The sequence below is a fragment of the Protomyctophum bolini genome (assembly GCF_963924005.1).
Source record: "Protomyctophum bolini genome assembly, chromosome: 22".
Classification (NCBI taxonomy): Eukaryota; Metazoa; Chordata; class Actinopteri; order Myctophiformes; family Myctophidae; genus Protomyctophum; species Protomyctophum bolini.
This window is the reverse complement of record NC_137883.1, coordinates 23517971-23534257: the sequence shown is the minus strand read 5'-3', so window position 1 is coordinate 23534257 and position 16287 is coordinate 23517971. Positions and strand designations below refer to the sequence as shown.

General features: G+C 41.6%; 1 protein-coding gene across 1 annotated transcript in view; it reads right to left on the bottom strand.

The window, feature by feature from the left end:
• The window catches only part of LOC308309537 (1-acyl-sn-glycerol-3-phosphate acyltransferase alpha-like), a 28825-nt gene extending 12538 nt beyond the window's left edge, over positions 1–16287 (bottom strand). Inside the window, exons 1-2 of the mRNA XM_080755430.1 lie at positions 15676–16287; positions 2071–2204 (exon numbers count right to left, since the gene is read on the bottom strand). Of these exons, the coding sequence (XP_080611556.1) occupies positions 2071–2204; positions 15676–15851 (310 nt within the window). The 5' untranslated portion in view covers positions 15852–16287. The remainder of the gene's footprint in view (positions 1–2070; positions 2205–15675) is intronic.

Here is a 16287-nt window from a genome sequence, read left to right as displayed (position 1 = left end):
ACATACTTTCTCCCCATGCCTTCAGCCTGGTGGAGACCAACATACTCCTCCCTCCCCATGCCTTCAGCCTGGTGGAGACCAACATACTCTCTCCCCATGCCTTCGGCCTGGTGGAGACAAACATACTCTCTCCCCATGCCTTCGGCCTGGTGGAGACAAACATACTCTCTCCCCATGCCTTCGGCCTGGTGGAGACCAACATACTCTCTCCCCATGCCTTCGGCCTGGTGGAGACAAACATACTCTCTCCCCATGCCTTCGGCCTGGTGGAGACAAACATACTCTCTCCCCATGCCTTCGGCCTGCAGGTGGACACAATTAACCCATACATTCACGCTCACGGATGGCGGAGACAACCACATAAGGCACCGAGCTGCTCATGGGCAGCAGTCGTTAGTTAGTTCGTTAGGGGGTTCAAGTGTCTTTCTCAAGGACACAAAGCCATGCTGTGAAGCGCACGGAGATAAACACCCTCCATGATCATCATTATCTTGTATCATTTAACCTATTTAGGCCTGACGTCGAAATTAAAAAAATGTCATCAAAATTTTGACAGTTTTCTGAAAAACCTTATGTTTCCCTATCAGTGGTGCTCAATATTTCATGTCAAAAAATATATGTAATATGCCCCCCCCATCTGAAAATATGTTGTTCCAGGAACCTCCCCAGAAGCAAATATTTGAGTTAAAATGTTCACTCTGTCATAATATATATTCAAAGATTTGAGGCACATTTTCACGATTTTTCAAAAGTAGCAGACATACAAGTTCATAGCACTCGGTGCCGCGCTATGAGCTTGTAGATTTGCTGTTTTTCAATAGCTAAAGATTAACATAATGCTTTAAAACACCAAAAGGGGTTCCCGCCCAAAATGGATTAAGATCAGCCGATATAATTGGCTGTGTGTGCTAAGACCAGCCGATATAATTGGCTGTGTGTGCGCCACTGTACAGGAGTTGGTATGGTAACCCAGATCCCAGATCAGCCTCCCGCCGAGTTTCCTTCAGGCCCAGTAATTACATGAAGTGTCTCTCCCTCTGTGTGGCTCTCCTCTGGGCTGCAGCCAGGCCACATCACTCAGTAGTGACTGCCATGCCACACACGCTTTATGGTGTTATGCCGACAGCAAAATGGGGAGAGAGAGAGAGAGAGAGAGAGATGGGGAGCGATACACAGCAAAGGCCGTCAGGATCGAGACTCGATCGGCATTGTAGCCTAGTTGCCCGGACCTCAATCGAACGTTTTTAACTCAAATCTGTTTAAGGTGGGTGTTGGCGGCCAAATAAAGTGTCATTTTGGGTGGTCTTTGACGTGAAAGAAGTTTGAGAACCACTGCAACTTTTTATAGCAACAGAAAAGCGCACTAGAAGTTTCATCCATTACCCTATTTTCCAATGGACACGGGGTCATATTATAAATCGGGGACTAGACTATTTGACATTCAATGTTCTTTTTCTACAAATGAGTCTTAAAAAAAAATGGGGCTCGTCTTATAACCAGAGTCATCTTATATTCGGCACAATACGGTATTATTTATTCATTTCTTAATACCGTGACAGAAATGACACATTTTTTGACTAGTAGTGTTGTTACAATGACGGATCAATGAAACCCAACAATTACAATTTAGGCATTTAGCAGACGCTCTTGATCCAGAGTGACTTACATTTAAGCTAAAACAAAAGCATGTCATACTTCACATATATAAAAAGTAGTTATCATGAATCAATAATCATGTATAAACTAAGAACGTAACAGTGGAGTATCTATGTGTCAACTATACATACTATACTATATTATATATTATACAATATACATGTGTACTATAAATTGCTATGACTACATACCAGTAAGACGCGCAAACGCGGGAAGCGAACACAGCTCGTACATATTTGGGTTTTGGACGTATAGCTGCTTTGGGGACTCCTTATATGGTTATGGCTGAGTCATGGTGACGTAATCATCGTCAAAAGCGGGACAGACGGACACACACACACACAGATATGATCTGCTAGGTCTCATAGTAAGTGCTCACTGCATTCGCAAAAATGCAATTCTAGTACTACCCACCTAGAACATCCAGGGAGCTCTGGTGGTTGGAGACGATGACGTAGGGTCCTTCCGTCTGCAGATGCTCCCATCCAACGACATCAAAGCGGAGACCCAGGAAGTACTTCACGTGACGAACCAGGCCGCGGATTATCCTGAGGGAGGAGAAGGCTCATTAATTAACGACGTACAGATTAAGGTATGGTTCTAATCGCGCAATACATGTATGTATGGGCAACTGGAGGCCCAGGGGGCCACATGCGGCCCCCACCTTAAACTTAATGTGGCCCTCAGGTTCATCATCAGAATACCGCTATATTATTGATTTTTCAGCTGTTACAATTCCAAACATGCAAACATGACCTGCTTAAATTACGTCAGTCTAAAGTAGTAGTTTAAGGAATAGTATTAAAATGCATCAGTATTAAAATCCCCCTCCATCAGGGGCGCCTGATGTAGGGGAAAGGAACTGTTTGGAATAACGTGTTCCTTCCACACGCTACGTCCAACCAGGGAAACTCCCCCTTGTCAGGTGTAAAGGAGCAACTTGGACACTCAGGTATGAAGGAAGCATGAGTTCAAGTCCGTTGCTCTCCCCATGTCCCTCATATATGGGGACTAGGTTGGCGGAGGGTGTGTAGAGCCCAGGATCACTTTAGATAATTGACACAGGGGTGAAAAATGGGTTACAAAATCGTGGGATAAAGATTATAAGTAAAAAGAAAATGTTTTTTTTAATGTCCAATGTATTTGTATTTAGTTTACATAACTGTAATTAAAGGCATTTGAAATACAAAATATATATACTTTTTAGGATTGAAAAATAGCAAAAATAATTCAAATAATAGCAAAAGAGCTTGTAGATTGGCTATATTTGCTACAACAGTAATATGCAATGTGGCCCTCTGGACTAGTGAGTGTGGAACAATAGTGGCCCTCTCCATCGTCAAAGATGTCCAACCCTGGTTTTTCGTGCAATACAACAGTACACTACAACCCGTGCTGCAATGCCTGAACATCCAGTGAATGAACCAAGGTCATAACTAAAGAAATATTAAAATATATTTCAAAAAGGGACACAAATATAAATTCTGAGCACAAGAAAAAACCAGAGCGCTAAATCTAGGCTAGACGCACGCATTGAAGCAAACGCTTCAATGAGTCTTATCAAACCAAGTGTTACCATCTGTCTGACATCTATATGACTCCATCTGTCTGACATACTCTATAATAAGCAGGCTGATTCTGACACACTGCATACATATAGGGCTGTCACAATTGCAAATTTAAGTGGACGATTAATTGTCAAATTAATGTGATTACTGATTTAATTGTGGGTTTTTTTTGCATTGAACATTGGAACTTTACAATTTGTATTTCCGTTTGCCTTTTAGGCTTCATAATCACAAATTGCACAGGGCAGATATGACAAATAACTTGAATATACACAGAAATCCCTGACACATTTCATATATTTTTTTTTACAAAATTGCGGAAATAGTTGATCTACAGGCTTACAACACGTGTTGTAAGCATGTGTTGTAAGCTGTTGTAAGCTTGTAGATCAACTATTTCTGAAAAAAATGTATGGACATTTTTCAACATGGAAACGATTGACGATTATGCAGAAATAATTGCGATTATCTCAACTAATTGCGATTAGGCAATTATGTACTAATAATTGTGACAGACAGGCCTACAAACAAACCCCAAGATTCAGTCAACTCATTAAGCCGTCTCGACATCCCAATTTGCCAAATCAATACATGACCCGAGAGGGATGTCAGAAGTACACAAACATGCGAGTTTGACCTGCTCTGTGTAAATATTTTTGCACAAACTAATTATACTGTGCAAAATGTCATTCTGAACTTGATCCAACACAGATTGTAGGAGGGGGCGTGCAGTGCACACAATGATTATATCATTTCGAGGAATTGGCTGACGAGTACAGTATAGTATTGGAATGGTTCCCTCACTACAGATTTATCCTTTCATCATCTACATTGCACCAACACTGCATTAAATTCACGGGGTCAGAACTAGAAGATAGGGCACTGATGCTTGCCTTCATTAACCCATTTAGGACCGACATCAGATTCTATAAATGTCTTCTAAATCATGACAGTTTGCTGAAAATGTTGTTTCTACTTTCTATATCAGTGGTTTTCAAAATATTTCATGTCAAGGACCCCAAAAATTATATATATTTGGCCACTGACCCCCTTCTGAAAATATGTTGTTCCAGAGACCCCCCCCTTAGAATAGAATTTGAGTTAAAAACGTTTGCCACATTTTCATGATTTTTCATAAAATCGCAGACCTACAAGCTCATAGCGCTGCAGTGCCGCACTATGAGCTTGTAGATCTGCTATTTTTCTAGATAAAGCATAACCATAATGCTTAAAACACCAAAAGGAGTTCCTAGAACAAGTTAAAATACAAAGCTAGACTGTAAAAATAAAACCTTGCATTAGCCAGAGAATCATGAATCAAAAGTAGTATAACTCAAGTACGGCGACGTACAACAAGTTAGAAAGTAGAAACTGTTAATACAAAACAGTTAAAAAGCAAAAACAATAGTACAGCTACTACGGCTTGCAGCAGAAATATAAATGTCTGTGTTTCCGAGGCTAGCAGCAGATGGACACAGAGGTCAGGCCTGCCTAAGCAGGTGGGTTTTGAGGTGGGTTTGGAATAACGGTGACCGAGTCCATGTTTCTAATATAATCAGGGGGGAGGGGGGAGTTCCAGAGGTGAGGGGCAGACGAGCGGCTGAAAGCTCTTGACCCCATGGGTGGACAGACGGGCTGGAAGGACATTCAGATTGATGGAGGAGGCAGACCTAAGAGAACGGGTGGGAATGTGAACAAGGTCAGACAGGTATGCGGGGGCGAGGTTATGAAAGGCCTTGGATGTATGAAGGAGGATCTTAGAGTCAATGCTGTGTTTGATGGGGAGCCAGTGGAGTTGGTGTAAAACAGGGGTTCTGGTGATGATACGGGCAGTACCAGCGTTCTGGACCAGTTGGAGATAAATATGGAGATAAGCTTTCTGCCAGACAGTGACGATATAGGATAAGGGGCTTTGTCGACTTTTATTCAACCGTTTTTATGTTATGCAGCTTATGTTTTGAATTGTTTTCAAAGGGAGCGCCGCGTATTTATGCTATGCTGTAAACACCAGCAGCTTGACGAGGCAATGAGCGCCTATTCTGCGTGTTCACAAATGTTTCGTATCTGGTCGCACAGTTAACTTTTTTTTTTTAAACTCTTTTCAGTTGGAGGAGGGAAAAAAATAATACTTTGGTTGAAAATCTTAAGCTGTATAAAAGTGGTTTTCATACCAAAGTTCGGAGACCACTAACATGGTACCGTAACAATGGTTTAGAAGAAGGAGAATACCAGCACTCACAGAGTAGTCCTTTAAGACACTTTATTGTTTCATCTTGACATGGGAAGGAATGCTGCAAGCAGCAACACAACGGACGCGTTTCGGCCAGGGGCCTTCGTCAGCGTTGTAAAGGCTCTAAACAAAGCGGCGTGTCACATTTATACTGTCAGACGGTGCGACATCCTTCCCTGTCCGGGTAGATACACACCACAACCAGCTAAACCCCTTCACTATTAAGTATATATGTATTACACATTTTTACATTTAAAAACCTAAAAACTGATACCAGCAGTTGGTGCCTTATGACTCTTATGGACAAACAGACTTTTTGAGTGGTGCAACCAATCCAAGGAACAGCAATGTCCGCGTTCACCTATGTGTTGGTTCACCTATGTGTTGGTTCACCTATGTGTGTGTCCGCCTATGTGACATTAATGAGCACCAGTATGACTATTAGTACCAGTAGGGGCGCTGTTGTGCCAGAAACAGAGAGAGATATAGTGCTGCACTGTTGCCTGCTAATGAGAGAGAGAGAGAGATATAGAGAGAAGAGGGGGGAGAGGGGAGTTGCACCACTCAGTTCACACGGGTGTGATTTTTGTTAATCATTTATTTTCTGAATATGTAAATTAATTGTGTTTGCACTTTCGTTGTGTTGCTGCTTGCAGCATATTACTTAATAGTGAAGGGGTTTAGCTGGTTGTGGTGTGTATCTACCCGGACAGGGGAGGATGTCGCACCGTCTGACAGTATAAATGTGACACGACGCTTTGTTTACAGTATTTACAACGCTGACGAAGGCCCCTGGCCGAAACGCGTTCGTTGTGTTGCTGCTTGCAGCATACCTTCCCTTGTAAAGATGAAACAATAAAGTCCCTTTTAAAGGACTACTGACTACTCTGTGAGTGCTGGTATTCTCCTTCTTCTAAAGTGTTTCCTGACCGTGCACCTGGTAAAATGTTCCAAGAGACTGAGATAGCTGGAGTTGTGCGTGCTTCTTCCTTTCGAAAAAGTATCATGACACTGACAACTATTGACAGAAGTCACAAGCAATCTGTCATTCGTTGAAGTCTAGGGTCAGCGGAGTGGGAAGAGATGACAGGAAATAATATATTCGATGACAATAATAATAAATAATAATCTTTATTGTCCCGAAGGATATTTGTCTTCACAATCTGTTCAACAGTTCAACACCCACATCAAAAACAACACAGAGCACATAACACCAAGACAGTACAAAAAACAAAACATGAGGTCCCCACTGTGTACAGAATGAACAATGAACCAGTGTTACCAGATTTTGCGAGAGAAATAAGCAACCAGGTGTATGAAAACAAGCCCCCCGAAAAAAACGACTAGGCTACGGCTATTTGAAAACAGCCGATCTACAAAATGCTTAAAAAAAATATATATAAAAAAGAAATGAAAAAAGTTAAAGAAGAAACGCAGACTCCTCATGCATTAGAAGGACCCTCTAATGCATGAGGGGCCGTATTGTTTTTCTTTTTGAAGTGAAATAATCCAGAGGACAAATTTGTGCAAATATACGTGACAGTAATTATACCCCTAAGGAGATTATTCATTGATATTCACTGAAGAGGACATGAATTATTGACAAATTATTGTTATAGTCCTTTCTAGTTAAGCCCTACTAATTCTAGTTATTAAAATAGATTTAATCCCAGTGCATTTTGTGCATAATGGAAAACAACAGTACACCTAAAAATAACATAATTGATTAGACTGGGTTGTTGTGCCAGCTTGGCAGGTGGCTCCAGGGCAAAGACAACTTACCGTACTTATAGTCAGTTTAACCCATTTCGGGCGGGAAACCCTTTTGGTGTTTTAAGCATTATGTTATACTTTAGCTATTGAAAAATAGCAGATTTACAAGTTCATGGCGCCGCACCGAGTGTCCCGCTATGAGCTCGTAGGTCTGCTATTTTTGAAAAATCGTGAAAATGCGGTACAAATCTTTGAATATATATTCTTTCAGAGAGAACGTTTTTAACTCAAATCTTTGCTTCTGAGGGGTTCCTGGAATAACATATTTTCAGATGGTGGTCGGTGGCCAATTATATAACATTTTTGGGGTCCTTGACATGAAATATTGAACACCACTGATACAGAAAGGCCTAAATGGGTTAATTGCTTGGATTCCCAGACACTGGGCTAATGCACAGAAAACAGAATGCTAATGTCCTAACTAGCATGATTAGCACAAGAATGTGTAGGGCATTGTTCAAGGTTTAATGAATTCAATCCACACGCTGCTGGGTCTGTGCTCTGCGCTGAATCTGCTTACATGAGCTCAGCAGCTGGCATCTCTCCCAAAATGTCCTGATTGGAATGCAGGAATTCATTCGGGAACGTATGTTAGTTAGTTAGGCTTTAACAACCCGTTAAAACCAGAGACCGATTCTACAAATATTTTGTTCCAAAAGCAAAGATTTGAGTTAAAAATGAAAGAAAATCCGTCCCTCATCGAGGTAAAAGTCAAGTGTAATATTGTTGCGGCTAGCCTCTGACAAGCATCACAGCTGAATGGTTGAGAGGCTGCCTGGTATAGTCAGAAGAAGGTCCCAGGTACCCACCCCTCTTAGGGCTTACTTACTTATAAAACATGCACACATTTTTACCAATGCATTTCCAAATATCAATAGCCAAAACAATGCATAACTATTTTTCCCACAACCCTTGAAAAATTCCAAACCTTTTCCAGGACTAGAAAATGATATAGGCTAATTTCTTCTAAATTGAAAACATTTCCAGGAATTTCATGACAATGGGAATCCTGTTCCATTGAACGTGGCTATCACCGAACCCAGGAAATGCAAAAATCAACAACAACATTGCAATGTAATTCAGTTTTTGTCATGTAAAATAACTGGATTGATTCAAACAAGCCCCTATGACCGGCTCTAACATGTATCTAATGTTTATGTACCTTTCGCCACGGAATTAGGACAGAGGAAGAACTGCAGACAGAGCATTGACTTTACTTCATTGGCCGTTAGACGGAGTAAAACAAAAAACACACTTCTAAACACTTCTGTTTAACACATTACTACAGTATTTATGTAGGTATTTCCAATGACCGTTTCGCAAGCTACTCTACTTACTCTAGCGTGGGCTAGAGTCACAGTGTGCAATCCATCACAGGACATAGTTCTTGGCTTGCTTTCAACGACATCAACTTGCTCTGGCCTGCATTCTCTCGCACACTGGTATTTGGTACACGCTTTGGCTGCACTGGCTGCTTGCTTCATGCCATAATGAAAAACACTATTTTTACTTACACACGCACGAAAGAACGCACAAACACACACACACACACACACACACACACACACACACACACACACACACACGCACGCATGCGCACGCACGATCTGGGAAGGCATCGGTGTGTCATTTTAGACTGCACATAGCAACATACTTTTTTCAGAAAACTCATTAAGATTTAGATTAGAAACAGTGGCTCTCAAAAATGGCAGATGTACAAACTCGCAGCGTGTCACATTGCGCCACAAATGACCAGGGTTTCAGTCACAGTCACACTGGTGTTTCAGTAGGAACATCGACTAAATGGGAAATGGGAAAGACATCAGATGAATAGACTTAGAAAATTGACTCAAAAGCCTTTGATGACGGTAATGTCAAATGTGATGCTCCAGCTTTAGCGCTGTATGCAACAAGGCAAAACAGAAGAGTAAATCTTCCCCAGGTGACAGAGTGACAATGCAGGACATAATTATTATTATTAGTCTGTGTCAGCAAGAACAGGCCGTTGACAACTACAGAGAGGGACGTTATAGTAGGGTTGCCTGCCGTGCATAAACCCTTCATTACAAAGACGAATGCACTTAATTGAGAGTTCAGTGTTGTATAAATCATAGGCACTGGTCAGTGTTATGGTCAAATGTAGGGATGGATGGGACGATAACAGTTATCGTTTATCGTGGTATAAAAACGATCACAATAATCTTATCTCAGACATTTTTATTTATCGTTAGATTGTCATCCGTTTTGTTGAGCTGCAAATTCAGTACCACTTAAAGTCTTAAACCCTCCATACAGGTCCTGCTTATTCTCTCTCTACACAGATGTATTTACCAAAAATATCCCATCTACAAGTTTGTAGATCTGCTATTTTAGGTGAACGTTCCCAACAGAATATGAATGCTGGTGGTTCAAGTGGTTAACAAAAGTTGTTCAGCATTTAGATTATTGCGATAATATCATTAACCACAATTTATTTTTGTCACAATAATCGTGACATGTCATTTTCATATTGTCCCATCCCTCCCTCCTTAGGGCCAACATGTCATACACAGTGCTTTCTCCACCACCATCGTCAAAAGAGCAACGTTTAGTTAACCCGTTTTGGGCGGGAACCCTTTTTGGTGTCATGTTATGCTTTAGCTACTGAAAAATAGTTCATAGTAGATCTGCTATTTTTTGAAAAATCGTGAAAATGTAGTGCAAAGCTTTGAATATATTCTTTCAGAGCCAATGTTTATAACTCAAATCTTTGCTTCTGAGGGGGTCCATGGAACAACATATTTTCAGATGGGGGTCGGCGGCATATTACATATAATTATTGGGGTCCACTGATTCTCTGAAACATGAGGTTTTTCAGATTTTTTTTTCTTTTTCTTTTCAACGTCAGGCCTAAACCTAAATGGGTTAACTCAGAATGGAGTTCCAGAGACTTCTATCTATCTACCGGTATCTATCTATCTATCTACTACACTGCAGTATGCCAAGGCACAATTAATCCTTCCTGGCAGCTCATGGTATCACAACACCTTACACATAATTTACACGGTTTCCCACAGTAAATGTCTCACTCGTGTCACACACATTTTTACCAATGAATTTCCAAATATCAATAGCCAAAACAATGCATAACTATTTTTCCACAACCCTTGAAAAATTCCAAACCTTTTCCAGGACTAGAAAATGATATAAGCTATATTTTTTTCTAAAATTGAAAATATTTCCAGGAATTTCATGACAATGGGAATCCTGTTACATTGAAAGTGGCTATCACCGAACCCAGGGAATGCAAAAAAAAGACACACATATATTAACTGTAGTATCTCAAAATATGTAGTTCCCCCCAGAAGCCAATATTTTAGTTTAGAATGTTCGCTCTGAAATATATATTCAAAGATTTGCACCACATTTTCACGATTTTTCAAAAATAGCAGACCTACAAGCTCGTCTATGAGCTTGTAGATCTGCTATTTTTCAATAGCTAAATTATAACATAACATAACATAATAAAGGGGTTCCCGCACAAAATGGGTTAAGCCCGAAGGGGGGAAAAAAGCTGCTGCTAGTTAGTTTCTCACAATATGGTATACAGCAGAGAGTCACATTATTAGGCTACAAACTTTCGGAAATATTTTCAGAAATGTATGCAGCCAGCCATATCCGATAAGTGGTTCAGCTTGGAGCGTTCGGATCCCTGGCTGCTGGAAAACGTCTTCCGTCCGGTATTCCAAATGACTAAAATATTTAAATGGTTTTTTTATGTACTCTCTCGTCAAGCTTCAGGACTACATTTAAATCATGCTTGGAAAATGGTAAACCTAGATCAGTGGTTCTCAACCTGTGGGTCTGGACCCCCAGGGTGGTCCCCATGTGAGGTTCACAGATGACAGCAAATTACTTTTATAAATAAATAATGAAATGAAAAAAGACCATTACTGCATCAAAAGTAATCATATACTATAAACATCATCTAAGAAAGAGGCAAACATCGTGAAAATAGCCGATCTACAAGCTCACAACGCTATTTTCACAATATGTATCAGTGTGTATAACGTCGGGAGTCAAACTAAATGTAAGTAGATGCAGTTAGATGACCGTTTTTTTTATTCGTTTTTTCAAGGCAGATGTAACTGATCTGATCTTAAAGCTTTCAGTGTTTTAAACTAATGACAGACATGTGAGACTTTTTCCACTTAGCCTGTTTCGGATTGTCTCTCTGTCTCATGACTCCAATTCAGCTTTATCCTCACACATTACTGCCATTACTGTGGCACATGAACACATGGACAATATGGCACTGTGACACACAAACACATGGACAATAGCCTGCAATTTACACCTCATTGACATAAAAAACAATTCATTCACAAGACATTTCAAGCCAGGCACCCATTATCCGTCAAGAAAGTGTGATAAAACATCTAGGCTTAGTGTTGTACGAAAGGCCTCTTTAGTGATGCAACTACAATGGCTCTAGCAGGGCTGAAGCAATTTATAGATTTGTAAAGAGGAATGAAGTGTATTAACTGTGCACCGTTATGTCAAATCCATTTAACACACTCCCTTTGATTTATTTTAGGATCACAAGATAACCTTGCTGGTCAAACGTTACACATTCAAATTGGCTTAAAGGGATATTTCACTTTAAAAGGGTCCATTTATCATCTACCCAGGCTTTTGTGAACACCCCAGTAGGCCTGTCACAATTATTACATAACCGCCTAATCGCAATTATTTCAGATAATCACAATTATCGGATGTTATGGATGATATTATGGACACAATTTTACACAAAAGGGGGCATAGTACACAATTCAGCGCACAACAAACTAGGACTTAAGACAAGTTGTCAAATGATCACAACTCGTTATCACAGACACACTAGCATAACGGTGTCAGGTCTGTTGTCATGCAGTTGTGACCACCAGTCTAACTTCCCCGCTTGGTCTAGGTTCCCAAAAAAGTAGGCAGAAACCTGGAATGAAGGCTTTCTGTTCCCCATAAGAAGGCAATTATGTCTGCGACAGGCTGCTGTGTCCTTAATGAATCTGTGAAGTGTGAAGACTTTCTGTCTTTTGCACCCTATGCCTGGAGTGTCTGGAATAAAGTTGGAAATGAACCGACCGCATGCTTGTGTCTACAACTCCATTCTCTCCCTGTCCTTCATTAGTCACAGTGAATGGGTTCCAGATAACCTTTGAACTAACAGAACGGTGCGTTGGGTGCAACATGACACCGCCACACCGGCCAACATGACTGTGAAACAGTTATTCTAAGGGCACTGGGGGGCAGCCAACCAGGCTGCTGTTGTTACTGACAGAGCCAACAATGTCCAGGAGAACTGGGCATTGATTACTAGGGTTGTACTGGGGTGGGCTCCAAGCCTCCAACATCTACACCAAAAATGTAAAAACCTAGCGAAGAGGAACACATGATCCTCCCCCTGGCCAGCCGGGGCGCCTGTTGGAGGGGAAAGGAACTGGTCGGAATAACGTGTTCTTTCCACGTGCTACGTCCAACCAGGGAAACTCCCCCCTGTCAGGTGTAAAGGAGCAACTTGGACACTCAGGCATGAAGGAAGCATGAGTTCAAGTCCGTTGCTCTCCCCATGTCTCCCATATATGGGGACTAGGTTGGCGGAGGGTGTATAGTGCCCAGGATCACATTAGATAATTGACACAGGGGTGAAAAATGGGTTACAAAAAAAAAAGGAACAGATGATCTGACCTCTTCAACCAAATTAAATGCAGTTACTCCATGTCCAACAGTCTGAGTTGCGTCAGAGTTCCTCTGACGCAAAGTGGAAGTGGATACTGAGACTGAAGGCGTAACATCTCTATATCCTGGCCTGGGCAGTTGACCCAGTAAGGTAGTGGGTCAGGTTTGAGTCGTTTGACATAACAAACTTCCTTTAAACATTAAGAACATAAGCTAGTGCAAAACCAACGCATGGACCCTGGTACCTGTGAAAACAGTCGATCTACAAGCTCACAGACCTGCTATTTTTGGCAAAGAGATGTGGTGTACAAGGAGGGGCCCTAGTTTAGACCCCTGGTGGACCCTAGTCAACTAAGTAGGCGGGTTTAAGTGTTTTTTTAATGAGGCAATATTGTTGGCCTCACACATTTGATAAGGGTTAACGGATAGGTAGCACGTCACACATTAATATTAGCCTTTGTTATCACCAACCATAATGCTGCTTACATTGATAACATTAACAAGTTATCAGGGTAATAGCTCGCACGACTCCAGTTGCTTTTAAACACTTTGAGCATCTTTACCGTGCGCGGTCGGGTAAGTAACATAACAGGAACATTTCTCAAAGAGAAAACGAGCATTTCGGCCGAAACGCGCTCGTTGTACTGCTGCTCAGCGGCATACTATGTGAACTGATACAAGAATAAATTAAAAGTGCCTTAAAACGAGAGTTCCGTGAGTGCTTTGAGAAATGTTCCTGTTAACATTAACAAGTGACAAGTAATGTGGCTAATAGTAATAGATTTACAACCACCAGGGGAAACAACTAAAAATGTTAAGCCATGTAGGGTGGTTTAGAAGGAATTTAAAGACATGACATAGACATGTTGCATGAACTATTTTGTCAAGAAATTCTGTGCATTGTGAGTGTTGTGAGTTTGGAAGCACTTGTTTTCCTTAACGCAGCTTCTTCCTGCATTATGTGCAAATTCGAAACAGGTGGCACACAGAGCCACTGAGTGACTTCCAACGAGCTCTTCCAAACTCCCACAATTTATCGCCTGCACGGAATTTCTTAGCAGAAAGTAGCTCATAACATGTCTAGGTGGATTTTTATGAAACAAACACTGGATAATTCAAGCTTTCCGTACAGCTGCAATGTTGGTGAGTTTAACATGGTTTAATACAATCAGCCCATCATGAATGGGCTGTCAATGGTTTTTGTTGCAACTCTAGATTTTTCTAGTGTTGCAAATAGAATAGATGAGTTTTTGGAAATAATTAACTAACACGAAAAACAAGTAGGCATATTATTCGAAACAGGTGGCATACTATTAATTGAGGCTTATTTTTCTTATCTTATAATTTACAAGATTTGTTGGGCAGCAACTTTGCCCTTTGCCCCTCTCCTGATAACAACTCAGCCCTGGCACTTATTGGTCCTTGGATACAAACAATAGTTATGTTGTCATGAATGTTAGCCTGCTAACATTAGCATTACAACATGGATGTCGAGGTAAATCAAATGTTAGGTTTTTAGCTCTAACGTGTTGCCTCTGCATACCTCCTGTCATCATAGTTTTAACAAAACATCACTCAATCTGTGCACGTCCATTGCTCATTTACATTCCAAAAGGGAAAGGTTTTTTTTTTAGCACTTTGGTTGTAAAAGCTCCACCACAACCAACACTAGTACCATTTACACCCACCACGTAAACGTTTTTTAAAGTTATACAACGTTGCATAAAAGTGAAAGCATGTTATGTTGTGTGCATTGGTTTAATGTTTTATAACGCGGCTCGCGGGCTAGCCGAGTGGCTAACAGGCTGTGCTTTAATTAACCAGGCAGGACCATAGGGCAGGACTGTGTGGGGAAAAAAGCCTGGTTCCCATTCCCGTTGTAACCGGTGGCATCCGGGCTAGAGAGGGAACCCGCCTACTCTAGTCTACAGTGTGTATCCCAAAGGTAGACCAGTGGTTCCCAAACTTTTTCATGTCAAGGACCCCCAAAATGACACTAATTAGTCCCGCGGACCCCCATTTGAAAAGATATGCCAGGACAGGGAACCCCCATAAGAGAAGATCTGGCAGAGATTGTTTAATTTCAAGGACCCCCTGTTTGACATGCATTAGTCTATACGGACCCCCATTGGATGGCATTTCTATCTCAGGTACCCCAATTTAAATAGTAAAATCTATTTTAATTTAACTCTGAGACTGTACAAATGGAACTGGTCCATTTGGTTCCATTTGTACAGTCTCAGAGTTAGACCATTGCAGACATTTTGGTTCCGAATCCAAACTATAATTTAGCTGGGGACCTGGAACTCTGAACTCTCTTCCCCCTGGAACCCAACTTTGGGAATCATTGTTGGTGTATCCCAGATTCCCAACTCCTGACTGTATATACTAAGTTGTATACTTTCCATGTTCAACTATTGTTATTATATTTTGACACTTGCTTTGGCAACGTAAACGTATTTACTCTTTTCTCATGCCAATAAAGCTTATTTGAATTTAATTGTGTATCCCGTCCACGCACATTCATCATTTCATGCAAAAAAACAAACAAACAAGACAGTTTCCGTATCCGTCCGATTCTCCCCGGGCCCGGATACGCACACACAACTGGTCAAAACGAATTGAATCCCAACGCTACGGTAACAGTACACTGAGCTCCTCCTTCCTTCCTCACGCCTGTGTATTATAGCAACAAAATATACATATAATAATAATAACAACAGCAACTCTTACCTCATGTTTTCAACGTCTCTGCCGCCGCTCTTCAGCACGCACAGGGGAATGGCCACCAGGGCCAGGCACATCATGTACGCCACGTAAAAGCACTTCTTGAAGTAGAAGACGAACGTGCTGCTGCTAAACATCAGCAGCGGAACGACCAGCAGGGGAGTGATCCACATCGCATCCATGCTTGCTTTGCCTTTAGCGGCGGCGATCGCAGCCAGCCAGCGGGTGTACGGTCCACCAGGCAGCCCCGTCCACCAAAACACGAGCCCCCTTAGTAGCCAGGAACACGCACCGTCTGACGGGAGAGTGGCGCAAGCAGACCCCGCCGCTGCTTGGCTGCTGCTGCCTGGCTGGCTGCTGCTGGGTGCAGGGTGGGTGGTGGTGTTGGTGGCGGTCGTTGGCCACTACTAACTGTCACATGCGAGGCGATTATAGCTGCTCGGTGGTCCCCCGATGAACATTACAAGTTGAAAAGTAAAAGTGCTCTCTCTCCTCGATGTTTGGAGCTGTTTACATTACATACATACACCACATGTAAGAAGAGAGAGCGAGAGAGAGGGTCGGTAGTGTTGGTTGGTTTGGTCATATAAACGTTCTGAGTGAGTGAGTGAAAAATGA